Genomic DNA, 24,984 nt, shown 5'->3' with positions numbered 1-24,984 from the left:
CAAGGAACTTGTGTTGCCAGCCCGATTTGTCTGGTAGACAGTTGTGGTGCACACAACTAAACCACAACTATGGAGTGATCTCACTGAACTCTCCCTCTGATTCCTGAGGGGCATTCCCTGTGTCTCCTCTGTCTCCTGTAGTTTGCATTCCTCCATCTGCTGCTACGCTGCCCTTTGGTTTGCTTTCAGGTGGAGGAATTGATCCGCAAGACAAGCCAGACCCTTCAGCTGCTGATCGAGCACGACCCTGTGTCGCAGCGCCTGGACCGGCTGCGCCTGGACTCCCGTCTCCCCAGCCACATCAAGACACCCATCTCCCCCCGCTCCCTCTCTCCTCTGGACATCAAGGAGAACCTGGAAGGAACGCTGCGACGGCGCTCCCTCAGGTAAAGACTTGGAAGCACTGCCTCTGCCCTGTGCTCCCTGGCTGGACAGCTTAGCCTTGTGATGGCAGTCACTGTGGGGACAGGCTTAGCTCTGATGTGAGCTGTGGTGAAACCAGTGGAGAAGTCATGGAGAGCTTTGGATTCTGCTGTTGATGTACACGCTCTCTCCATTGCCTTTCAGGGTGGCAAATCTTCAGTAATAAAAAAAGAAGCTCTACTGTTAACAGAGAAAAGCTACTAAGTTTCAGAGTCAGTTAATGTAAAGGTCAGGTTTTTACCAGCCTTGGATGACTGGGGAAGAATTTGGGGAAGGGGAATCTGGCTGAGACCTGGGTCTTGGGAAAAAGTCTTTCTGAGAGTGGAGGACTCAGTTGCTCATTTAGTTTCTACCAGTTTGTTTAGAGATAGCAAGTGATGTGTCTTCACAGCTTCCTCCCCCAGTTCTCAGAGCTCCACCTCAGACTGCCAGTGCAGCAGAGCTTGTTGTTGCTGTTAGGCAGCTCTGACTTGGAAGCTGCTTTGGATTCATAAGGAGCTTCCACAGTCCTGGGAGAGCATCTGGGTTTGGAGATAGTGAAAGCACTGGAGCACATTAGAAAGTGGTCCCTTTGCAATGAATGATGGGACCAAAGGTTACCCAGCAGCTTCCCTGATCTTCCTGTCCTCCTTGTTTTCCAGGAGAAGTAACAGCATTTCCAAGTCTCCCGGCCCCAGCTCTCCAAAGGAACCTCTCCTTCTGAGCCGTGACATCAGTCGTTCTGAATCCCTGCGCTCCTCTTCCAGCTGCTCCCAGCAAATCTTCCGGCCCTGTGACCTGATTCATGGTGAAGTTCTAGGAAAAGGATTTTTTGGACAAGCGATCAAGGTGAGGGAGGTCCTCAAACATCCATCAATTACTTTGAGTACAGCAATGTCTGCCTGTCTTGGCATCCTTCCCCACCTTCTCGGTGGTTTTGCCTTCCCAACAGTGATCAGTCTGGGATCTTCCCTGGTTTGCTCTGAGATCCATTTCTGTTTCCTTCCCTGACCATGAGTGTGTCTGACTGCAGATGATTTTGACTTTGTCCCATTTGAATGTCAACCTTGGCTGTACATGTTCATCTCATGAGTCAGATGTAGCACTCCAGAGTGCCTGTCACAGCAGGCTCCTGGCTGAGGAGGGAGAATGGGGAGCAGGCCACACTTCCTCTTACAAGCATCTTTCCTATGATGTGCACTCAGCTCCCCGGCATTTCTTACCCACCCTTAGTGTGGCATGTTCAGGGGTTTGCTAGGCTGATGTAGTGACCATGTCTGAACCCCTGGCACAGCATAAATGGCTTGTCAGTGTGGGGGTAGTGGCCAGGTCTTGCATGACTCTCACAGTTCCAATCTCAATCCATAGCATTCTCTTGCATTTAAGCTCTCTGACCTTGACTGAGGGTACTCCATCAGTTCCTATCCCAACATTCCTGACAGCATCAGGGGCAACTTCCTCTGCCTTGTTAAGGTTCTGTGAGTTCCTCAGTACTCAGGCTGCACTCACCATGGGATGGGACTTTTCCCCTTACACTGGTATAAACCTGAGGTGTCCAGCCACCATGTTCATTTCATGCTTCCATGGGAGGTGATGAGCCAGCACTACAACCCCAATGCTTGATCCATACTAATGAGCATATTTCTCTTCTTCTCTGCTCATAGAGAAATAACAGGTGCAGGTAAGTGAAACCTTTGCTCTGTTGCATGCTTTTGTCATCTGTGTCCCAGCAGTTACTGGCACAAAGGCATTTCTTTTCTGCTCAAATTGCCCCATGGCTATCTTGTTCTGGTGCATGCTCTGGGAGTTAAATTTGCCCCCATGGAGTTTCATGTGACACTTGGTTTAGTTTTGCTGGTATGTCAGCTTAAGAATTCCACTTAGCCTTGCCTTTGTCTCTTCACTTCCCTTTATCATTGGATATTAGATGTCCCTGGCTGAAACATGCAGTGTTCCCTGGCTCATTACCTGTGTATGGATGCTTGATTTCAGATGGGAGCAGAAGAATATTGTACTCTTGCTTCTGTTGTGTTATTCCATGCACTCACATTCCACCTGTGTCAGCTTTGTGATGTCCATGGCTCCAAACAGAACTGGTGTGTCACAGTGTTTGCAAGAACTCATAAGCTTCCTAAATACTGTAACTGGGTCATGTGTTCTGGATTTTAGTTCTAGAGGTTTTCTAAAGGACTTTTTTGCCTCCTACCTTAAAAAATAAAAAAAAAAAGTGACATTTTTCTTAGGCTTCAGATTGACTGGGTGTGATGCAGCAAGTCTTGTATCTGGTCACATAATTCTCTTCTGATCAGAGAGGCAAGGTGGCTGTTCAGTTCACTGCAGATCTTAGGGAACCAGAGCTGTCCAAGTTAAACAAGTGAAGAGGAGAGGATTTCCAGGAAAACATGCTCATAGGAATTTGGATCCTTTCTACTCACTCCTGCACCCTGTGCAAGCAAGCCTGAGCTGGTTACAAAAAGCCTCCATAATACAGCAAAATGCCAGGAACTAGTTGGAGACAGGCACACAGTTCTTGAGGAACTGGAAATGCTTTCTATGTCAAGAGCCAGGAAATTTATTACCTTATTATTGTGATGGATTTCTTTGTGTTTTGCACTGTTCTAGGACATTCCTTGCATGTTGAGACACACTGCTCCAAAGAAGCAAGGTAAAATTAACTGCTTCTTGCCTTAACTGAACAGCCTGTGCATTCCAGTTCCACTTGCATGTGGATGAGATTCCCCATAAAGCCAAAGTATTTATAATGCAGTTTTGGGTTGTTTGGTTTGGTTTCTGATGCAAATGAACATTGATTCTTTTGCTGATACAGAATGCAGTTAGTGAAGCCTGTGTACAAAATGTGAGCATCCCTCTGGACAGATCTGTTCCATAAGGGAACTTGGAGCATGCACCAGTGTGGAGGCTTTGGCAGCCTGGTGCACACTCAGCCCTGTGCTGCCCAAACTGGAGCCTTCAGCTCTGGATCTTGGCATGGTGCTCTGTCAGCTTTAGGTAGTTTCTGTTTCACATACAGCAGATTCAGTGAATTCCAAAAGGAGAAGTTTCACGTGGTTTTCAGCAGATCCCTGGGCTCTGAATTTCCTCCCATCTCTATTCTTCTCTGGATGGTGGGGAATGTGCACTTCTAAAGAAGTTGCAGGAACATTGGACATGTGTATTCTTGAACCTTGCCTGTAGTTGTGGGTTTTGTTTCCACCAGGTGACTCACAAAGCAACAGGAAAGGTGATGGTGATGAAGGAGCTGATTCGCTGTGATGAGGAAACACAGAAGACTTTCTTGACTGAGGTAAGAGCAGGATCTCAAACAGCTTCTGAGCCAGTAGCATGGTAGAACTCTCCCATCTTCTCCAGAGAGAGAGATCCTGCCAGCAACGTGGCAGGAATGAAGGTGCTGAGGAGGGAGACATTGCATGGGGAAAAGCTGACATGAGCTGAATGTTTGCTGCAGTGAAGTGTGACTCACACTGGGCAATAGACATTGCTTCAGCTCCAGCTCATTAATTTTTCAGTGATAAGAGCACCTTCAGAGGCAAATTGAGCTGTGCAGTACATAAAGGATTTATCCCTTGAGCCTTGTGCATAAGTACAAAGGATGAGGGCCAATATCTGTAAGATATTTAAGGCTCACGCTGTATTTAAGCAAAACTATTTTCTTGGTGGCTGCCTACCATGTTTTTCAAAGTCAGATTTAGCTTAAAGGCAGTTCCCTAAACACCTGACACTGCTGTTGTGGCCCTGACACACACAGCACAGACCCAATAGCTGCTCTGGAGAGTTTTGCCCTCTGAAATGTTAGCCAGACTCAAGGATGCTCTCCTTAAAGACTAAGATCAGCTTAATTGCACAGCATGAAAATGAAGAGGCAACAGTTAATTGACTGCCTTAAGGTTGGGTTTGAGTGATCTCTGTGATCCCTGAACAGGACTTTGAGCACTGGAGTGCTTTTCACCACAGAATGGATCTGTCAGGACTTGTTCCATTCACTTTTTGGGTGGGATGTCCCTTGCAGGTGAAGGTGATGCGCAGCCTGGACCACCCCAATGTGCTCAAGTTCATTGGTGTGCTGTACAAGGACAAGAAGCTCAACCTGCTCACCGAGTACATCGAGGGGGGCACGCTGAAGGACTTCCTCCGCAATGCAGTGAGTATGGACACCTGGGACACGTGTGCTGGTGAGCCTCGGTGTGCTGGTGGTTGTGCCAGCCTCACTACTCCTTATTAGTCTTCTTTGGAGCTGTGTAGTAAAGCTGCTTCGTAGCTGTGGGTGAGCTTGAGGCAGGAAGCCTCTTCTTGCTGGGGCTGTATCGTGTGTCTCTGACCACGGTAAGAGTCCCTCTTGTGAAGGAACTGCTGTCTCCAGCTGGCTGGTAAGATGGTTCCTGACCACTGAGCATTTCTCTTTCAGGACCCATTCCCCTGGCAGCAGAAGGTCAGCTTTGCCAAAGGGATTGCCTCTGGAATGGTGAGTGGGACTCTTCATAACAGAGCAGACTCTGGGGTCAGGGTTTGTGGCTTCAGGAGGGTGGTGTATGAGGGACTGTGGACACTGCCTGACTGCTGGAATTGGGTTGTGGAGTCTGTAAATGCTCAGCTGGGAACCCCTAACACCAGCTTTTCTCCTTCTGTTCCAGGCTTACTTGCATTCCATGTGCATCATTCACAGAGACCTGAATTCACACAATTGCCTGATCAAGCTGGTGAGTTACACCCCAGTTCCCACAGCATGCTGCTTCTCTCCTTGGCATCCTCCTCCCTTGGTTTTCTCCATATGATGTTCCCTCTTTTGTCAGGGTAGAACTGAGTTCAGAGAGGCTTTGTGCCCCAAGCAAAAAAAATCACGCAAGATTTTCCAGACTGATCCAGCTTTCACTGTTTCTGTGCTCTGTTCTTTTACCACCCTTCCTCTGGTAGCAGTTCCTATAAGAGTCACCTTCTCAGAGTTAGTACAGTTCTGTTCTGTATCTCAACTCTGAGGTGTTCTCTGCAGTTGTTTCTGTTGTTTTAACCACTGTATGACTTTTTATTGGCACTCAGGATTCAGACAAATGTGTAGGTGTGTGCACATGTGTGTTCTCTCATTTTTTTCAATGCTGGGTCACAAGATTTTTGTGTAGTTTCACTTCCTCAAGCCCACCCTTTTTCACTTGGCTTCAGACAACCCAGGATGAAAGTCCAAGTTAATTCCTGACCAGGTAAAAGAGGAAGATCTAAAGGAAAGGTCCAGGTTTCCCCTGGCAAGGGTAGCCAAATTGATGGGATAAGTTCTAGCAACCACACAGGAAATAAGATAATGAAGGGAGCAAGTGATGAGTTGGGATCCTGAACTGGGTATCTTACACTGTCTGGACATCTTGCTGTGCTCATGTGGCTGCAGGGAACCTGGATAGTTGCCTTAGACTCTGGTTGGTAGTGAACAGGAATTGCAGCCTCTTTCCTCCTGAAAGGGGCTGAGAGTGACCAGTCTTGTACCGAATCCCCTGTGCAGGATAAGACCGTGGTGGTGGCTGACTTTGGTCTGTCTCGGCTGATTGTGGAGGAAAGGAAGAAGCCCACTTTGGAGAAGCCGTCTGCCAAGAAACGGACGCTGCGCAAGAGCGACCGGAAAAAGCGCTACACGGTGGTTGGGAACCCGTACTGGATGGCCCCAGAGATGCTGAATGGTAAGGAGACAGCCTGGGACAAGGCACAGAGATGACAGGATTACTGAAAGTTTCTATGTCCCGGTAACCAAACCTTTTAGAGCCTGTGGTTCAGACCTGCTAATGTGGAAGCTTTTATATCCACAGAGGCCATAGCTGCAGTCCTGCAGTGCCTGCCCTGGGAAGCCTTTGTACCAGGCCAGGAACTGTTTCTGGCTCCAACAGGATTCTTCAGGAGGGCAACAGAATAAACTTGCTACAATCCAAATAAAAGGAAAGACAAAAGAAGCTGAGATAAAACTAAACCCAAGATCAATTTCTGTTATAGCCTCATGCTTTGGAACTGCCCCTTGAGACAGGGAATCATTACATTCTGGGATGAGATTTATGTGTGCTGTTGCACAGATCTAAGGAGAGGCCATGTGCTGCCAGGTTTGCTGAAGCCTCAGGATTCAGGTGCAGGGAAATCTGGGGTTTGACATGCAGCCCTCAGTTGCATTCATTAAGGTTGAGCTGTGACCCTTGGAGGAAAAGCTGCCCCTGCAGGAGTTGAGGTGAGGGTGAAACACAGTGGATGCAATTGCCTTGTAATGAGCAGGTCTCTCTGACCAGGTTAGGCAGTCTGGCTGGCTGGGATATCAGCATTGTCCAGCACAGTCTGCTGGGGAAGGGAGGACTGGGCTCCTCTCCCCCAGTTTTCTATGTTGCTTTCTTGTGTACAGTTCTGTTTGCCTTTCCTCAAGGCCTCCAGCCCTAAAGAAGTCTGAGGCTGTTTCTCAGAGTTTGTCTCAGTCCTGGCATTTGTCAAGAGAACAGCAAAATCATAGTCTGACATCAGCTCTGAAAGCAAGGCTGCTTACCAGTTAGTGGCTTGGGAGGGGTGTGTCTGTAAGCAGAGCATGGCGTGCTGGAGCCTGCCAGCTTTCCCAGGATCAAAGTGCTGCCGGTGTGTAATTTATTATCTCTGCAGCCACTGCAGCAGGGACTCGCTGGCTGCTGGGGAAGCTGAGCACTGGCTCCATGCTCTGTAGAGATCCACAAGAACAGCAATCAATGAAAATGGGCAGAGCTTTCCATAGTTATTCTTAGCATTTGCTCAGATCTGATGCAGTGTTGTCCTGTAATTCCCCAGTACAAGAGAGAAGCAGGCTTAAAATCTGTAATGGCAGTGTAATTAATGCAGCTGGGATATACAGATCTTGGGGTGACTGACCCTGCTCAAGACAAAGCCTAGCTTTGTCTCCTGTTTTAGGGCTCTCCAGGGAATAGCCTTAGTTAAGCTTGGTACTGGCAGCTCCTGAAATACCTGGGTGGGTAACTCTCTTTACAGAGCTGAATGTCTCATGTTTCCTACAGGACAGAGCTACGATGAGATGGTGGACATTTTTTCATTTGGGATTGTTCTCTGCGAGGTAAGACAAGGACATTAAATGGCATCTTTAATGTCCCCATCTCTGTGTACACATGGTATCACCCAGATCTCTGCATCTGAGTGTGCAGCCTGTGACCTAACAGCACATCAGCACATTATTAGTGAATTAGACTGGGAGAACAAGCTTACCCTGCCTCTGCTTCCTCAAGGAAGATAACTGTCTTGTAGTTTTCTGGTCCCAGTTTCTTCCTGGACTGAGAGAAGCTGTAAAATAGTCATCAAGTTCTGACTAAGCCTGCTATCTGTTTGAAAGTAGATGTATTCCCTAGAACTGTGGGTGGGTTTTTTTTTCTGCCTCATTAAAAGAACAATCAGCTGCATAATCTCAGCAAATTCAGGGCCTCCACTGGGGATGGCACTTCACTTCAAAGAGGTGGAAACAAAAACCTCTTTGCAGGTCGATTATTGAAGCTTGCACCCTGAAGTCTGTTGGCTTAGTTTATTTCTGAGCCAGTGCAGAGTCTGACTGTTATATCAGGCTTTTCTATCTGCAGAACAAAAAGCAGCACTTGAAAGCTGCAAGGTATTTTCAGTTTAAAAGGTGTGTATGACAGTGGAAATACAGATGAAAGGCACAGTGTTACGTGTAACACAGCAGTTGCAGGAACACCAGGGGATGCCAGCACAGTTTCATTTTCAGTGTCTGGATGAAGGGGACAAAGAAAATGTCTGTGCATAAATCTTTGTGGCCTCATCTGGAGCTCTGTTTACACTGGGCCCTCCTCTCAGAGAATGTTGTGGCTGTGAGTGATAGAGTTAGGAACTTGAAAAATCTGTATGTGGGATTAAAACAATTGTTTCATCTAGAAAAAAAAGACAAATAAAAGGGTAACAGCATAAGAACATTCTCTTTGTCACCAAAATTATGATGCCAAAAAAGCCCCCTAAAATTAAACACTCAAACAGATATGGACATAAACCTGCCAAAATACATAATGGGTGTTTCTGTCTAGTTACAGGATGTAGCTGTCGTGCTGAGTTACTGGCATAGAAAAGCCTGGGTGGTTATAAATAACACCCTTTCTATGATACCCAGTGAGGCTTTAAACCCAATACTCTGTCCATGTGAAAGTTTGTGTTGACCTTCCGAGTCCAGATCCCCCCACAGCTCTCTGCTGTGGGCTCCTTCCCTCCTACACTTGTGCTGGAGGGGGTGAGCACTGGGGCAATGCTGGGGCAGGCCTGCCCTGTCCACCCAGCCCTTTAGTGGCTCTGCTTTGCCTGCAGCCTCCTGGGTGTCAGTTATGGTTGTTCTTGTCTGTCCCAGCCCTCTGGCTGTGGTGGGGGCTGAATCTGCCTTCTGTCACTGGCAGAACAATTCAGAATTAGAGGTGCTGTTGACTTCCCAGCATTGTTTAGGACAGGCTCTGTACCGAGGGGCTTTGCTGATGGTGTGGTAACATGGTTAGAAAGGGGAGGGATGGGATGGTGATGCAGGTTGCCTTGATTACCTGCAGTCAGGAGGGGCTGCATCATCCCCAGCTGCAAGACACTGTGGAGCTCCCTGAGAGGGGCCCATCATGCTGTGTCTTCTGGCAGAGAGACCCTGGGCAGAAGGAGAAGGCATCTGGGACTTCCTCCACAGCCATGGACACATCGCCAGGTCTTGAAAAAGTTTCCAGTGATGTTTGTCTGTACATAGTGCCATGAGCTCCATTGGAAAGGAAGAACAGTTTCTGTTGTTTCCTTTCCACAATAATATTTTGAAGGAGCCCCTGCCTGATCTACTGCAGTACTTAAGTGCTTCTCTCACTCTCCCTAGATCATAGGCCAGGTTTATGCTGACCCAGACTGTCTCCCACGCACACTGGATTTTGGCCTTAATGTCAAGCTGTTCTGGGAGAAGTTTGTTCCTGCTGATTGTCCTCCAGCCTTTTTCCCTCTGGCTGCTATTTGCTGCAGACTGGAACCAGAGAGCAGGTAGGTTTGGGGTCTGGAGGACTCCTCTTTGGAAGCCTGCAGGATGTCTGTATTCCCATAGTGGAAGGCTGCTCTGCACAGAGGGAGCTCCAGCCATCTATGGGAATGCTCAAAGGCTTCCATGAGTGAGAGGCTTCAGACTCAACAGTTTGGGAGAGAGACTGCTGTATGGTAGAGATGTCTGAAACAATTCCAAGACAGAGAGTAAAGAAGGAATGATTGTTCAGGATTTCTCAGGTACAAAGAGTAGGGGCAGACTTTGACAGTAAGGTAAATACTTTGTTTGATTTCAGTTATGAAACTTGTAGCTTCAGAACAGTGTTGCTGCCAAGTAGGTTCCAAAGAGCTAGACCTCCCTGGCTATAAAAAAGGGTAGCCCAGACAGATGAGGGCTTTGCAGTCTTGGAAGCTGAATGGGAAGGAAATCCTGGCCCTGTTCACCATCTGTACATGGTACAGGGACCTGGAGGGACAACTAGCTCAGCCTTTCCAGATGCTGTTCTGCTTCCTCTTTCCTACTTATGTTTCCTCACTGCTTCTTCTAGGCCCCCTTTTTCCAAGCTGGAAGACTCCTTTGAAGCTCTCTCTCTGTACCTGGGAGAACTTGCCATCCCCCTTCCATCTGAGCTGGAGGAGCTGGACCACAATGTGAGTGTGCAGTATGGACTGAACCGTGACAAGCTACCTGAAGACACAACCTAGGCTGCTCGTCCTGCTGCCTGCACCACTTCACTGCAGCTGGGATGAGCGTCAGGGAGGGAGATGCACTTCAGCCACTTCCAGGGCATTAACGGGGCACCACGCTGTGCAGCTGCTGCACTGCCTCTCTCTCCCCACCCAGCTTCCCTCTTCTTGGATATCCTGATTCACTGTGGATTCCTGGCATGTTTCAGAAGCAAAAAGGACTGTTTCCTGCCAGCTGCACCTAGGAAAGCCGCTGAACACTATTTTTCTGGCTTGAGAAATATTTCTCTGGCCTTTTCAGGCTTCTTTACTGTGGTGCCTTAGAACTTGGCTGCAAGCTGTGAAGCCACCCTGGCCTGTCTGCCAGGGAGGGAATTGCTATAGGAGACTCTCCTGGGTAAGGACCAGTACTTCTGGAACAGCTTCTCCCACTGACTGCCCTGCCCAGCAAGCTGGGGAAATTGGACATCCAGCAACATGTCTCACCAGGACAGCACATGTATGTATTTGCATGTGTTTCCCAGAACAACCCACTGAGATTTTGGCCTCTGATACACATCAGAGGAAGGAGTAAAAAGCCCCAGGAATCGGGCAGCTCTCCTGAAATACCGTGACTGGGGAAGCACATATGGATTGTTGTTTTGGTTTTGTGGGCTTTTATTCCTTCTGTGTCTCTGAATACCTCCAAAAGCCTGCCTAGAAACACTAAGACTGAGCTCTGCTTGCCCCTCCTGATGGCAAATGAGGCAGGCAGCAAATGAGCCACTGGAGCATTTTCAGACCCTGCACCTGCAGTGAGGTTGCCTGCCCAAAACCTTAACCTAGGTGAAAGTATTTGAACCTGAATGTGTAGTTACTCTGCACTAGGCACTGGGTGTGGACATTCCTGAGTGCTTGAGCTCTTGGCCTGTGGATGTGAGGTGACAGAAATGGTGGCACAAGGTGCTTGTCAGAAAGCCAAAGGTTTGAAGTGGCTCAGACCTTGGGCATGGACAGTGGCAAAAGGGGACTTGCCCAAGGTTAATTAAAGGATGGACTTGTCATGAATAGAAAAGTGCTGGAGAATGTCCCATAGTCCCTGGAGTGGCAGCTGGAGAACTAATAATTCAGTTGCCACTACCTCGTCCTTTCCTGCAGATTGTGCAAGTTGCTCCCTTTGAAGGTCCTTCTTGCAGCTGCTGCAGCAGCACCTGAGCTGATTCTCCAAACAGAAATTTTCCTCAGGGTCATTCCCTGCTCTGGGGGGGGAAAAAAAGGGCTTGAAGTCATTGGGAGGTGGGTAGGGCTGTATTTTCTTCCAGTACTTCACTTCTTCCTCCCTTGGTGGGAGAAGGAAGGAAGGAAGCTACTGCTGCAGTAGCTCACATGCTTGGCAGAACTGAACAAAAAGCTGAATCGGGTTCTGCTCCAAGTCTCACAAACATCATGGTTTAACTGGATTTTTAGTGTGCTCCTTTTTCCCCTCCTCCTCCCTTCAGCATTGAATGGTTGGGAATGGGTGTTAGTCTTTGCTGTTACTTTGGTTTCCTCCCCTACCCATGAGTTGAAAGTATTATGTAAAATAACATGGGACCAGCCATCACCTGACATCAGCTATGCAAGGGGCGTGTTTTTAGTCTGTGTAGTGGTGTTTTAGAAACACTGGGGACTCCCTGTGCTGTAAGTCAGGCAGGAGCCTCTCTAAGCTGGGTCCAGTGGATCCAGGATTGTTAATAGGATTTGCCCTTTCATTGCCCCTCCCAGGCTGGTTTGTGAGGGGACCCCTGAAGGGAGAGTCCTGGGTGATGTGTGGGTGGGGTTTATGAACTGTGATTTGCACAGCTCCACGTTCTAACTAAATTAAAAAGCAGTACCTGTATGCTATTGAGAACAAGAGTTTGTGGTCTCTGTTAAATAAAAGGCGGAAGCTGCCGCCACTTTCTCGGGTTTCTATTGTAGTCACAACATGGCAACTGCCCAGACGAGGTAGCATCCAGAACACCTCTTTCTGAGTCTGTGGACTCTGCCACATTCACAGAACTGCAGAATCACAGTGCAGTGCTCTGTAGGACTATTACCCTGGAGTGAGGGAAAGGGAACAAGTTACGTTCTGTTCATTCGTTGGTTGGTTGAAGGGTGGACAGGAGTCACCAGATCATGGAGCGTCTCCATTTTCCTTTTCTAAACCAGGGAAAAAAATACAACCTGTTCTTGGAAACATCTTATTCTGAAATATGTAGTTCAGGGGACTTTTGTTAAGACAACAACTGACCAAAAATGCTGGCTCTGTTAGTACCTCCTGTAACCTGCTGTGCTCTGTCTCCACTGTACTTCTCAAGGGATGGAGCTGCTGCTGAGCACACCAAAGCAGAACTGACCCAGCTCAGTGCAGGAAGGGGCTGTAACCAAGAGTTTGTTCCCATGACCAGACTGCTGAGTAACACACAGCTGCTTTTCAGGAACAGTGTCCCAGTCCAAGAGCAGCTGCTGGCAGCAGGGAGACACGCTCCATGCCCCTTGTCAGTGTTGGTGCATGCAGGCACTGCTTGTAGGGATTGACTTTGATTGGCAAACCGAAGTGGCATCTTCCCTTCTCAATTCCAAGTCTGAAACGTGGCAAAGGATGCTGCTCTGGCAGGAGGAATGCACAGACGAGCCACAGTCCACATGGGTCTACAGAGCATTCTTCTTTTAAGCTTTAATACAAGGCAGCACAGTCTGTACCTTCTCATAATGAGGTATTTAAAACATTTTACAAAGAAATGGTATTCAAAGGCCTTTAAAAATAAAGTATTTCCCTTTTCTGAATCAAACGTTAACACTAAAACCCCTGCTGCCAAGTGCTGCTCCCTGTTAAGCCCACAGCTATAAAGCAGATGGCTACAAAACTTACTTGAATGGCTTGAATCCCCTGAAGCGGGGACAGATGTTTCCCTGAACTGGCCTTGCCTTGGTGCCATTAGGGAGACACTGCAGCAACCATCCCTTCCAAACCCCCTGAAATGCTAATAAAAGTTGTTACAAAACCTCTCTAATAGGACCAGGCTCTGTAAGTAAGTAGTCTTGCTGCACAAGCTGAGTGTGTGACTGAGGCTGGGCCAGGCGCCACACCAGAACTTCAGTATCTTACAAAACAGCTGCCCTGTTCTGCCCTCAGAGCCAGAACTGCTGCACTGTCAGCAGGGTGACCTCCACAGCTTGGCCACTCTGTCCAGCACTGACTCTGTAGGAAGCCAAGGAGTTCAAAAGAGGATGTTATCTATCCTCAGTGTTTAACCTGCTGTAAGTAACTGAAGGGCAGTTTCATTTTTTTCACTCCAAACTGTCTACCAGTCACCCCTGCTTTCCTGATCAGTGTAAGTGAGCAGGAGGTACAGACAGACCTCCTGGACACCTAAAACTGTGGCTATGCATGTAGCACCACAGGGGAATGGAGAAGTGGCCTCAGCCCTGGAAGACCTGGATTTTTCAAGAGCTTGAGGAGAGCACTAGGACTAAACATTCTGCTTCTGGCCAAAGACATCCCTCAAATAAGCTCTTCCTTGGAAAAAAACCTGATCCAGTAGCTGGATTCTGGACAGCGATTCCAGCTCTCAGCCACTAAAGCAAAAAGGCAGTAACTCTAATCAGAGTGTAATTATCTAGCTAAATCTGACATGAAGCTCCCCTCAGTCCCTGCAGTACTGTTCTCTCCTGAGGCTCCAGGCTGTAACTTAAGTAACAGTGCACACCATTAAATAGGAAAAGAACATAGAAAGAGGAAGCCACGACCACACTCTAGGCTACAGGATCTGTGGCCAGTTGTAAGCCTGGCCCATCATCCCCCCCAGCTCCTTGGCACACCATGGAGATAGGTGGGAAGAAGCAGCAGGTCCACCACACCAGTCCCCAGCTGGTCACGCGCTGAACGGTGCCCCTCAAACAGATGATGAATAGCCCACTGCTCTGCTCCTCTGCTTCACCTTCCTCTGGCGTTCATCAAAAAGAAAACAAAATAGAAATGAACACACGCAACCCCTGCACTCACAGTGGGAAGCTGGAGGCTTTGCTCAGCCTGTAGCACTCCTGCCTGAGCTGCTCAGGCCCCAGGAGTCCCGGCCTGCCCCATGAGGGGGCCGCCGCCGTCCCGCGTGTCCTCCACGGGCGTCGGGTCCGTGTGCACCACGATGGTGTTCTCATCCACCAGCTCACACGTGGGGTTGGTGAAGGCTGACAGGGGCAGCGTGATGCGCTGCATCTCACGCTCATAAACCTTCTGTTCGTGCTTCTCCTTCAGGTCTTTCCCCCTGCATTGCAAAAAAAACCAAAACATACACACGGGGTGAGTGCTGCTGCTTGGAGGGAGAGTCTCAGTAAAGCTGAAGGACTAGAGAAGGAACTCTGCTCTTTAAGATTTAAGTGGTTTCAGCTGCATACAAAGGGCCACAAATACTCCGTACTGTAAGCAGAGGACCACAGTTGAGCCTTTTTGAAAAGCAAGCAAGCCAAGTGAAGTCTGTCCCTGCCTCAAACTGGCTTATTTACTGACATTGCTGCTGATAAATGACTGTACAGCCAGGCCCCTCCTTCAAACCACAGAGCTGCCATATGTTTCCTTATCCTTTACAGTCCCACAGCACTGCCTGGTGCAGGCCCAGGGGAGAAGTGAGACAGTGCAGAGGCCATTGCTGTGGAAAAGAGCTTCTGTAACCTGCTTCATCTGAAACAAATATTGGAGGTGGTGACAGCTTCTGCCTTTTGTTGCAGCAAATTAAGCTGTCCAGAAAGTATTAAAGCTGACTTCAGAGCTGGCCCTGCCTTCTATCACTGCAGCTATAACAGCTTAATGCCACAACCAGCTCCTCAAACCTACCTCAGTCTCCAGCCTGTTGCTAAGTGAAGGAACACCTCTGTAATTTGTGCTGCGGAAGAACTGCCTGACTTTAAAAATGGATTTGGCATTAATAGCATGTTGTCTCCAGAAGAGCTATGTATACCAAAAACTACTAAACCCATTAAAGGTTTCTCACCACACCTACTACCCAAACCTGCCAGCTTGCACATGCAATTTTGAGATCAAGGCAGGGAAGGAGACAGTAAACCTGCAGTACATCCCTGCTGTGAGCTCTGTGTGACTGGAGAAGCAAAGCTGCCTTTGGACAAAGCCCAACACTGGTCTATTGCTTCCTCCCACCGAGGACAGGAGAGAGGTGGGACAGGCACCACTTGCTCCTCCTAAGGCTCATGATCTCAAGCAGGCAGAGCTGCTGGGGTTTCCTGTCAGCATTTCGGCTGCTTTTCAAAGCTGCCTACAAGCGTGCAGCAGTGGCTGCCATTTCTGCCAGCACACAAGACAGCATTCTCTCAAGTGACACCTCAAATCAGATTCCTCGACAAGCAGCGCTCTGTGTTTTGCCCCTTATGTAACACTCCTCCCTCTGCTTTTTTTCTGTCAGCATTTATTATAAACACTTACATAAGGACATGTCCCAGCTTGGGAAAGGGCTCCTTCTGCTTGGTTGTGTCAGACTGTTGTCAAACAGCCAAAACATAGAACAAACCCTCCCAGAGGAGGGAGCCTGGGCCTTTGCTTCTGCAGTGACAATCACTGCTATTTGTTAATCCTGCCCTCTCTCTTACAACTACTGCCACTACCCTCACACACTGCTGAGCTACAGAAACATTACTGTCCAACACAGTGAAGTGACTGAAAAAAAAGTAACTGAAGTCAAAATCAAAACTGACCTTAAAGAATACAGGAGCTTTGTTAAAATTAACTTGGACCAAAAAAAAAGCGCTACCTGATAGTCAGCTTCATAGGATACAATGCATGAGTAGCAAAAAAAATTTACCAATTGTTTTTCTTTTAAAGATAGACTAGAGAAATCAGGGGAACAGGTGGCCTGCTAAAATAATTGTGTTTTTTCTGAGCAATAGAAACTTCCTGTAAGGGCAGCGGAGATCTGCTCTTTCTAGTTCTGAGAAAATCCTGCTCCCGAGCATGTCTGAAAAAGCCACATCAAGGTGCACATGCACACAAAACCCCAAATATTGAAGAGGGCAATTTAAAACTTTAAGTAAGATAGAACATCACAGTAATGGGGGAATAGAGAAGAACAGAGTTAACTCTTCAGTAGTTCTTTCCTCAGTGTGACAAACAAACTTGCTCAATGTGCCATAACAAAACATACGCTTCTGTCCCATTTCCTTGGGATGTGGTTGGGTCTGCAGATGCTCAGACACTCCTGCTATATATACACCAGTTTTTGAACAAAGAACAGCCACTCACCTCTTATAGATGTATCCCAGGACAATGCCAGCCCCGATGGCAATGATTATCACCATCATGATCAGCCCCAGCACATAACCTGTGAAAAGAGAGAAAAAAGAGCCAAAATGAAGAGGCGGCAGATCCAGCTGTAATGTTGCTTTCAGAGCCTCAAAACAGGTCTGTCCTGCCAGAATTACAGGAATGGATCAATCACACAATCCTGGGTTTGTACCTAGAGTCCCTAAGTCCTTCTTTTCCCTGGAGTTCATCTGTACTCTCTGACTGATCCCAATGACGGGCTGCACCGCGGCTGCCTCGCTCCGGGAGGGCAAGGTGTCAGCTGGTTCAAACACCTGCTCATCCTCCTGGGAAGTACCAGCTTCTGCTGTAGGGACTGGGGCTGTGCTAGCTGTAGCATCTGTTGAGAGGAGAAGAAAAAAAAAATATAGAAAAATATATATACAACATACCAAGCACTTATAAGTACTTCAAAACAACATGTGCCTTGAGAGTGGGACAGCTCTAGACTGGTATCACTGAACTGTCTTCAAAGCATACTGAAAAACTCTTGTTCCCCTTAAGCTGTTGCCAGAAATCCTACCAGAGTAGACAAGAAATGTATTCCTCTCCCCACTTTCCTTTGACATGAACCTATTTAACTGAGAGTCCAAGGCACCACCACAGATTAAAGAAGTCAGACAGCAGATTGAAACCCAGGTGCAGGGCGTGAGTCCAGAGGATGCAGAATGACTTCATTTAGTGTATAGATCGATGTACAGGCTGCAGCTTCAATCATGCTGAACAAGATTATGAGAATCTCCATCCCAAATCTCCCAGGAGCCTATTTATCCCTCTTCTGCCTCAATCTTCCTGACACAGGAAAGTCTGACAGGAGACTCCAGCTGGTGTGAAAACAACCTGGGGATATTCTTCCCTGGTCCCTCAGTGTACTGATAGTCTGGGACACCACTGCACAGGCTAAGTCAGAGCAGCCCTCAGGCAGCACAGCCACTGACTGAGGACAATTCCTGCCTCAGTCAAGGCCCAGAAATGGCACCCAAGGATACATGTTCCTTCCCAGCCCTGTTTATATCAATGCTCTTTTTCATCAGCAGCACTGAAAGATTTTCAAGGTAGCTCCTTCTTTCATGACATGGTTTAATGGAAGCTGTAGCACTGTAAAAGCTGTGACAGTGTAAAATAGGTATCTATTACCTTCTCTACACAAACCCCCCTCCTTTTTGGAAGTGCTATTCACAGTGTGCATCTACACCTGAAAACTCACTCCACTGCGTCTTCCCCCCCAGCAGGCAATAACTCCAGGTGGATTTTCTATCTGCAGCCATTTTGAGTCCTCAGTGGAATGTGAAATGGAAGTACAGAAGGGAGTCAGAGACAGGAAATCAGGAGTCCTGCACAGTAACTTCAAGTAGGGTCAGCCAGGGCAACTGAACTAAAGTGAACTGTTGGACCATGAAAAGGTGCCTGCCCTGAGATGCAAAAATATTAAACCTATTAAAAATGCAAATGGCTGAAAGGTCAGGTAACTCTTCTGATCCTAAAGCTGCAAGAGTGTTTTGAGTAAGGATCTTGGCAGCACAACATTTTTTTGCTTCATCTTTAGGGAAAAGCAGGCAAAAAAAGAGCAAAGTGAAAAAAAGGGGAGGGTGTATGTGCGTGGGAAAAGTATTTACATGCAAGGATAGCAGTCTCAAGGGACAGTGGTGCAAGTAAATTTTGCAGGGCTCAGAAAGTAGTAAACAGTTCAAAAAACCCCAAGTGGTTACTGTGATGTCAGTCAAGGCTGACACCTCCTCTCCCTGAAACAGGCTTCAGCTACAGATCTTTTGGCAAACTGTTTCTCACTGTGACTATCCAGGAGGAATCCAGGGTTTCCATTTCTCACTGTGACTAGACAGGAGGAATCCAGTGTTTCCATTTCTCACTGTCCTCCCTTCCAGTTCTCATTTTTTCCACATTATTCCCCTGCACCCCGCACTCAAATTCCCACTGGCACTCCTTTAAAAGTACGACGCTTCTTTAGTCAGCCATAACATACCCCACATCAAGAGTCTACCCACACCTCAGCAGTTCCTAGATGTCCAGACCTCGGCCTTTTACAACACAGCAAGAGAGCGCTATAGTGACAAGCGAATTATGGGGGAGTGGGGGCTTTTCACAGGCCTTTTCTGGCACTAATGGAAAGCTCCAGGGGCGGAGCGCGGCATTGCTGGGAGGCAGATGTGCACGCACAGGGGGGGCTGGAGGGGAGCCCTGGGTACGCGATGTTTCCGAGGGAGGTGCTGGCGTAGCCCGGGCTTGTTTGTGCGCCGGGGGGACCCCACCCTGGTGACAAACCCAGCCCCAGCGGTAGGGGGCACACCAGGGAGGGCACGAACACAGGGGTCCGGCGGCGGCCGCTCTTACCTGGGCACTGGGCGATGTCGCAGGATCGCCGCTCGGGGATCCCGGTAGCGCCTTGGATGTAGCACCAGGGCGCGGCGTCGCCGTCCGGGTTCCTGCAGCTGTTGTGGTCCTCATCGACTGCTAGGGAGCAGCGGGCCGTCAGCGCGGCCGCGGCACCTCCGCTCCCCCGAGAGCCCCCCGCGCCCCCCGGCCCCGGACCCACCTGCCGGGAGCGCGGCGCCGGGGCCGTTCCGCACCAGCAGCCAGTTGAGGCACGGGGCGCCGCCGGAGGCCACTTGCCGGCTGCCGCGGTAGGACGCGCCGTTGCCGCGGAGGCATTCTGCGGAGAGACGAGCCGAGCCTTGCGGGCGGCCCGGGCAGCCCCCGCCGCTCGGGGCAGCTCCCCAGCACGGCCCCAGCCTTCCCCACGGGGGTGTTCCCCCTCCCGAGACCGGCCTTTGTCCCCCACAAAGCCGGGCCGGCACTCACCCTCGGCGCCGCGGGCGGCCCCCAGCAGCAGCGAGCTCAGCAGCAGCGCCCACCGCGGACCCCCGGGCAGCATCCTCGGCGTGGAGGGCGAGGAGCCGCCGCCAGCCCGGCCGCGCAGCTCGGCTCCGCTCGGCGCCGCGGCGAGACCTGCCCCGGCGCTCCCCTCCCCGGTAAACAACGCCGGGCTGCGCTCCCCCCCCGCCCCGCAGCCGCCGCCGGGTCCTAACGCTGCCGCTGCCGCCGCCCGCCCCCGGGAGGGGAAGGGGCGGCTGCCGCGGGGCAGGGCTCGGGGCAGCCGGGAAGCTGCTGCCGCAGAGGGTCCTTCGCCCCGGGACCGAGCTCGGTGCTGTGAGGTTGTTTGGCTCGAGAGGGCTCCGCGTCTCCGGGCTTATCTCCTGCAGTCGCAGGAAAAGTCTTAGACCAGAAGAGGAGACTTTCCACATGGAACTACGCTTGAACAATTGCCTGTGGCAGGAAAAGTGTTTATCGTCAGAGACCTAAAACTGTTCTCTCCCCTAAGGAATTATCACGAAGGACTAAATCCTGCTGCCCTTACTCTCCCTTTGAGTTCCCTTAGCTCTAAAGATACGTTGTAGGGGCTACACACCGCCAGGGAGGCTGTGCAGCTCCACCTTAACGGGGTTTACATTCTCGCCTCTGCCAATCCATTACTTTTCATTGACTCTATGCGCTTACTCTAAGACCTGTGCCTGCTTATAGAAAAAACCAAGGTAAACAGCATGAAAATGGTTTAGAGTAGTTCTACTGCAGGCATCCAGCCATTATGATAAAGCCTCTCTGCAGACATTTCACACGGCTTACAACAGATACTCCTGTTTCTGAACATGCCAAGGGGTTCAGACAGTGCAGCGCCAGAGCCTGTATGCAGCATCTGGAGTCCTCAGCACTGTTTCTATTTTACACCAGTGAAAAACAAGCCACTGAATAGCTGGTCCTGTTCAACAATGAGCTTGCAAAGGCAGCCTGGGCCAACTGATGGGTTTGTAGCCAAGGCACAGGCCTGCAGCACAAGGTGCTATTTCTGGCTTTCCCACAGAGTTCTTCCTGACCTTGGCCAACCTGCCTGCCTCACTTCTTTGCACTTTCCCTTCCTTTTTGTTACATGAGGTACAATCAAACCTTCCTTCTTAGAATAGGATAGGGAAGTTCCCTTCGTTTAAAGTTCTTTGAAATCACATGGAAACCACTGAACACATAAGAAGTATTTCTATGCCAGGAAGCTGCTCCAGTGTTGGATGAATCACTTTTCAAGGCAGTGCTTGGCTGGAGCAGTGGTCTTTCCCTTCCACTCCCAGATGTTTCCATCCTGGCAGTGCTCTCCGTCAGGCTGCTACAGGTAATTGTGTAACAAACCTGCTCAAGGTTCTGATCCAACCCAACTTTTGCCTCTTTTTCACCAGGTCATGAACACTTTAAGCCCATTACAGCCAAGTCACCTGCTGCATCCAGTCCACAATGGAGAACAAAAACATAGATGTACCAGCATGAGAGATGGGTAATGAGGAAACAGGTCAATTAAGCAGCACTATCACCAAGTATGACACCACAGGTCTTAGCATACATTTGTGTGACTCACACTTTAACAATATGATTTACCACTACAGAAAATTTAGTTTAGTAATGTCAGATTTAAAAAAATATGCAAAAAATCAAAACAGGAAACCAAAAACCAACTGTATGTGCCAGTCCTGACTGACATCACCAGCCAAGATGCAGCCTTTGTGCAATTATGCTCATTTTCTGCACAGACACCCTGCTACTGCATTCCTGATGCTCTCCAGTTACTCTCTGTAAAGGCAAGGCTAACTGGAGTCAGCAAGAATTTTTAATAAGGGCTATTCAATCAAGCTGCCTATTTGTAACATCTCTTCATCAGATTTTATGGGACAGATTCCATTCAGCAGAAACTGCAGGGCCACACATGCATCCAAGGCACTGCCTGTCCAAAACCTTGCAGATGGACTGCCAACCTGCACAATTAATGTCTTTTTGCTCATTTCATGGGACTAACTAATGCTTCCATGCCACCTAGCACAGAAAGCACCTCCTTCTGTACATACTGATCCAAGAACTGTAGTAATCTCTGTGGAAACAAACCTCAGACCTTCCTAGCTCTCTCTCCTACTATGTAACAAGATAAATTTGCACTTCTCATTACACCCAGCCAAGTTCCAGCAAACAATTTGAGTTTCTAGTCCACAGAAGGACAATGGGGAATCTGGAAGAAATGCAAAAACCTTCACATTAATGGTAAAGATCAAAGCCTTTTCCACAACTGACTTCTAAGCATAATTTTTTTCTTTCATCTCTAGCTTTCTCCAGGATGAGGGAAGACTTATGCCTGGCAGTTTCACAGAGTTAAGTTTAATAGGATGCCAGGTGGCAGCTGTCACAGGCAGACTCAATTGCTCTTTCCACTGCTTAGGAATGGGTTTGCTTTTCTTGCTACACTTTTAGAGATTAAACATGACATTATTTCCTAGGACTTGATTTTAAACCACCCAAACTATAAGTAAGTTAATAGCTTTGCAGCTACTTCCTCACACAGTTTACACTTAGATGTCTATTGGTATATACACATACATGTATCACAACACATCCCCACTTTTTACAGGAAAATATATACATTATTTTTAGGAATGAGGGACATTAAACATCTTCCTTAAACTCAGTGTGAACCAGTTTCAGCTGTGAGCTGGTACCTTTCTTTATACAGGTTCCAGAATAAACAATGTCTGCTTTCTCTCTCTCCTGTCTGTCAGCTGCTCTTTCTTGTTTATTTGTTCTACATTTTCACCTGTGGAAAAATTCAAAGTGTTTTGAGATTAAAAAAAGAACCCAACCAAACAAAAAAAGGAATCTAACAGCACAGCACTCTGTGCCAAGGGAGGCAGCCCCAGATCTATAGCTCTGGAATGACTCTGCAAGGGAGCCATCAAACCCACCCTCCTTCTCTGGCCACAGCCAAGTGTGTTCAGATCTTGCCAGGCAGAAGTTCATCTAACCTCCTAGGCAAGAACTAACATGCTTTATTACTTAATCTTACTAAATAAGACACTGAGGGGAGTAAACAAAATGAGTTTTCTAATCTGAGTAATCCTTCCTAGCCAAATTAACATGGATTGCTTAAAATGGAAAAAGTTGACCATTGCCCTCCTTGCAACAGGACACACGTCATGTTCCCATAACCTCCCCTTTCTTCTTCTTCTTCCTAGGTAATCAAAATAATTGTTCCAGTTTTCCCCAAAACTCCTTTTTCTCAATTTTCTGGTTCTTTCATAAATGGCGATGCTTGAGAGTGGCAATAGTACAATTCTGAGACCTCACCATGAACAAAATATCAGAGCAGTTTGTGCTTAAGCTTAAAAAGCTGCAAGCATTGAATGTTAGTAAACACTGTTAAGTACTTGAGTACTTGCAACTCCAACAAAAGCAGTGGTTTTATTTCTTTGCTGCCTCTCTCTTGATCATGAAAACAACTCTGGGTCTCACCTGTAAAAAGCCTTCTGTAAGCAATGATGTAGGAATTAGAAACAAATGTGTTTCATTTCTATCCTAGACACAATTTGAATGTAATAAAAGAACATCAGGGCTGTAACAAAAGGATCAGATATTGACTTTATGAAACTGAGCCGAGTATAACCAAAAATCAAGACAGAGGCAGTGACTACAAAGGAGTCGCTGTGGAGGGACAGGAGTATCTGCTGGCACTGTTGCATCTGACATGCTCAAGGAGAGGCTTTCTCCTCCCCCTTCGGTCTGACAGGATGAGCTATTGCAAAGTAAATGCCAGCCACAGCCTCCAAGGACTAACAAGGAAGTCTGCAGAAGCAAAACAACCATATGTGATATTTGAACTGGTTCAGACTGGTTCAGTTTGCTCCACTAACTCAGAGTGCTTTCTCAGATGAGTTTTCTGTGTGGGCTGTAATAAAAGGCCAGAGGCCTCAGGAGGACAATCTGGGTCCTATTGTTTACTGGGGAGAAGCATTAAGAGATTATCTCTAAATACTCTCAGCAATCAGTGACTTCAGAAATTTCACACACTGAGTCCTCTTAACAGCATCATTTTTTTGTCCTTTTTTGAACATGAACTGCCCAGTGCCTTTCCAGTTTTCTCACTTCTAAGGGCCCAAGTGCTGACAGACATCTGTGTGCAGCAGTGGTGAAGGTCCCCACGGATCACACCTCAGCTCTTTCCCTGGCTGCAGCATTCCAGTCTCGGTATCTGCATCACAGATTGCTTCACCTGCTATCCAGTGGGTGTGTCCTGTAGCAGGATACCATAAAACCATAGCAATATTGTTAGGAATTGGGTACAGCTGTCTAAAGATCTTTCAGTCTTCAGTTGCACTGGTTTTTGATGGGTTTTTTGTTTCATTGATTGGTTTTTTGCTACGGATGCAGGCTGCTACTGACAAAAGCCAGAGCACACATTTCTAAGGGTGGAGGAAGGGAAGCTATTTTGAAAGATACTGTGATCTACTCAGAGAAAACATAAGTCTGAGCCAAGAGCAGAAGCTTTACTCTCAATTTTTTAATGATCTTTGCCTGACCTTAGGCAAGCTTCTGCCTTGGTTTCCCATATTAGTATTAGTAATGTCACAGAGGCAGAAATGATTTTATGTCTGCAAAGCACTTTGGAAGCTTCAGATATCCAATACCTACCTTACAAAATGGTTCTGTAGGGGAAGGAATCCTGGAAACAGATATACAGGAGATGTTCTCAAGTTCTACATGTGTAATGCTGACTTAGATGAAAGTACAAATAAGCATTGATGTAGGAATTCATTTCAATAGGAGAATATGTTGTTTGGTTGTTTTTCAAGGTAAAAAACATACTTTTGTAACTTTCTTACATCTCAAACTGCAGTTGTGCCCAACAGTACCTGGCAAAGCTGGGCAGTCTGATAACCCAATTTGTTCTTGTTAGAAAATGCCTACCTTAAAATAATTGTTTATTATTTCCACATGATAAATGTCAAAAGGCAGCGTCAAAACAACTGGAGATTTCAGTCAAAAGGAATAAAGATTTCTGTTCTGTTATCTGTTCAAATAAACCTCCAGTGAATTGGATGGGATTATAAAATATCCTTCTACCAATCTTTCACTCACTATGGAAGCCAATTTCACAGTGAAAGCCCCAAACTCTGCTGTTTAAACCTCAATAATAATGAAATATTACCACAGTAATAGTTAGATTTCATTGTGGAAAACGAGGTTAAAGTTGCACTTAAATATGCAAAACTGCTACTCTAAATAGCACTACCACTCATGTGACCTCTATCCCAAGCCATCAGAAAGGCTGTAAGGTTATAAAGTTGAACACATAAAAAAGCCAAACATGTATTTTCTTCTCTCTTTAGGGCTTTGGGACTAGGACTGGAGTCATCAGCATCAGAGCAGAAGCAGAGACTCATTTTGTAATGGGTCTCTGCATTCAGTGTGAGCAGAGAAGCAGAGACCAAACCTTGCAGTGGAGCTACTGCTGTTTCCTCATAAAGCCCAGGATTCAGGGACATTTACAGTGCCGAGCTCACAACTCTGGATTTTATTTCCTAGCTGACCTGAAAGCAGATAAAACCACTGGCACACAGGTACTGTGAAAGACTCCACAGGTGTTTGTCTGAAGGCTGTGGGAGGAGTTGTTCATTTTGGGAAGTTGCCCTTTCTTTCCTGTTGAAGAAAGGCAAATCTGTCTTTTCTCTGGGTCACACACATGCCATAAGTATACAGAGATTTTT

The 24,984-nt window shown here is 47.7% G+C and overlaps 2 protein-coding genes across 4 annotated transcripts in view; one reads left to right on the top strand and one right to left on the bottom strand.

The window, feature by feature from the left end:
* LIMK2 (LIM domain kinase 2) overlaps positions 1-13,100 on the top strand; it is a 31,486-nt gene extending 18,386 nt beyond the window's left edge. For both annotated transcript variants that reach the window (XM_039725860.1, XM_039725861.1), the window contains exons 6-15: positions 190-386; positions 1,065-1,251; positions 3,620-3,706; positions 4,430-4,561; positions 4,826-4,882; positions 5,052-5,117; positions 5,906-6,080; positions 7,416-7,471; positions 9,254-9,411; positions 9,957-13,100. In XM_039725860.1, the coding sequence (XP_039581794.1) occupies positions 190-386; positions 1,065-1,251; positions 3,620-3,706; positions 4,430-4,561; positions 4,826-4,882; positions 5,052-5,117; positions 5,906-6,080; positions 7,416-7,471; positions 9,254-9,411; positions 9,957-10,113 (1,272 nt within the window). In that variant the 3' untranslated portion in view covers positions 10,114-13,100. The remainder of the gene's footprint in view (positions 1-189; positions 387-1,064; positions 1,252-3,619; positions 3,707-4,429; positions 4,562-4,825; positions 4,883-5,051; positions 5,118-5,905; positions 6,081-7,415; positions 7,472-9,253; positions 9,412-9,956) is intronic.
* Positions 12,743-19,658, bottom strand: PIK3IP1 (phosphoinositide-3-kinase interacting protein 1). 2 transcript variants are annotated; one of them, XM_039725864.1, is made up of 6 exons: positions 19,220-19,658; positions 18,954-19,070; positions 18,752-18,871; positions 16,557-16,742; positions 16,343-16,421; positions 12,743-14,360 (listed from the first exon to the last, which is right to left on the bottom strand). In XM_039725864.1, exons 1-6 carry the CDS (start codon positions 19,290-19,292, stop codon positions 14,153-14,155), a joined length of 783 nt encoding a protein of 260 aa, XP_039581798.1. In that variant the 5' UTR covers positions 19,293-19,658; the 3' UTR covers positions 12,743-14,152. The 2 variants fall into 2 exon arrangements, with proteins under 2 accessions (XP_039581798.1, XP_039581799.1); XM_039725865.1 differs by having other exon boundaries at positions 13,808-14,360; positions 18,752-18,868; positions 19,220-19,644.
* Positions 19,659-24,984: the final 5,326 nt, after the last annotated feature.

This window comes from Passer montanus, unplaced genomic scaffold (genome assembly GCF_014805655.1).
Source record: "Passer montanus isolate IOZ18808 unplaced genomic scaffold, ASM1480565v1 scaffold57, whole genome shotgun sequence".
Classification (NCBI taxonomy): Eukaryota; Metazoa; Chordata; class Aves; order Passeriformes; family Passeridae; genus Passer; species Passer montanus.
Note: the sequence above shows the minus strand (reverse complement) of the source record. Positions and strands in the feature narration are given on the sequence as shown.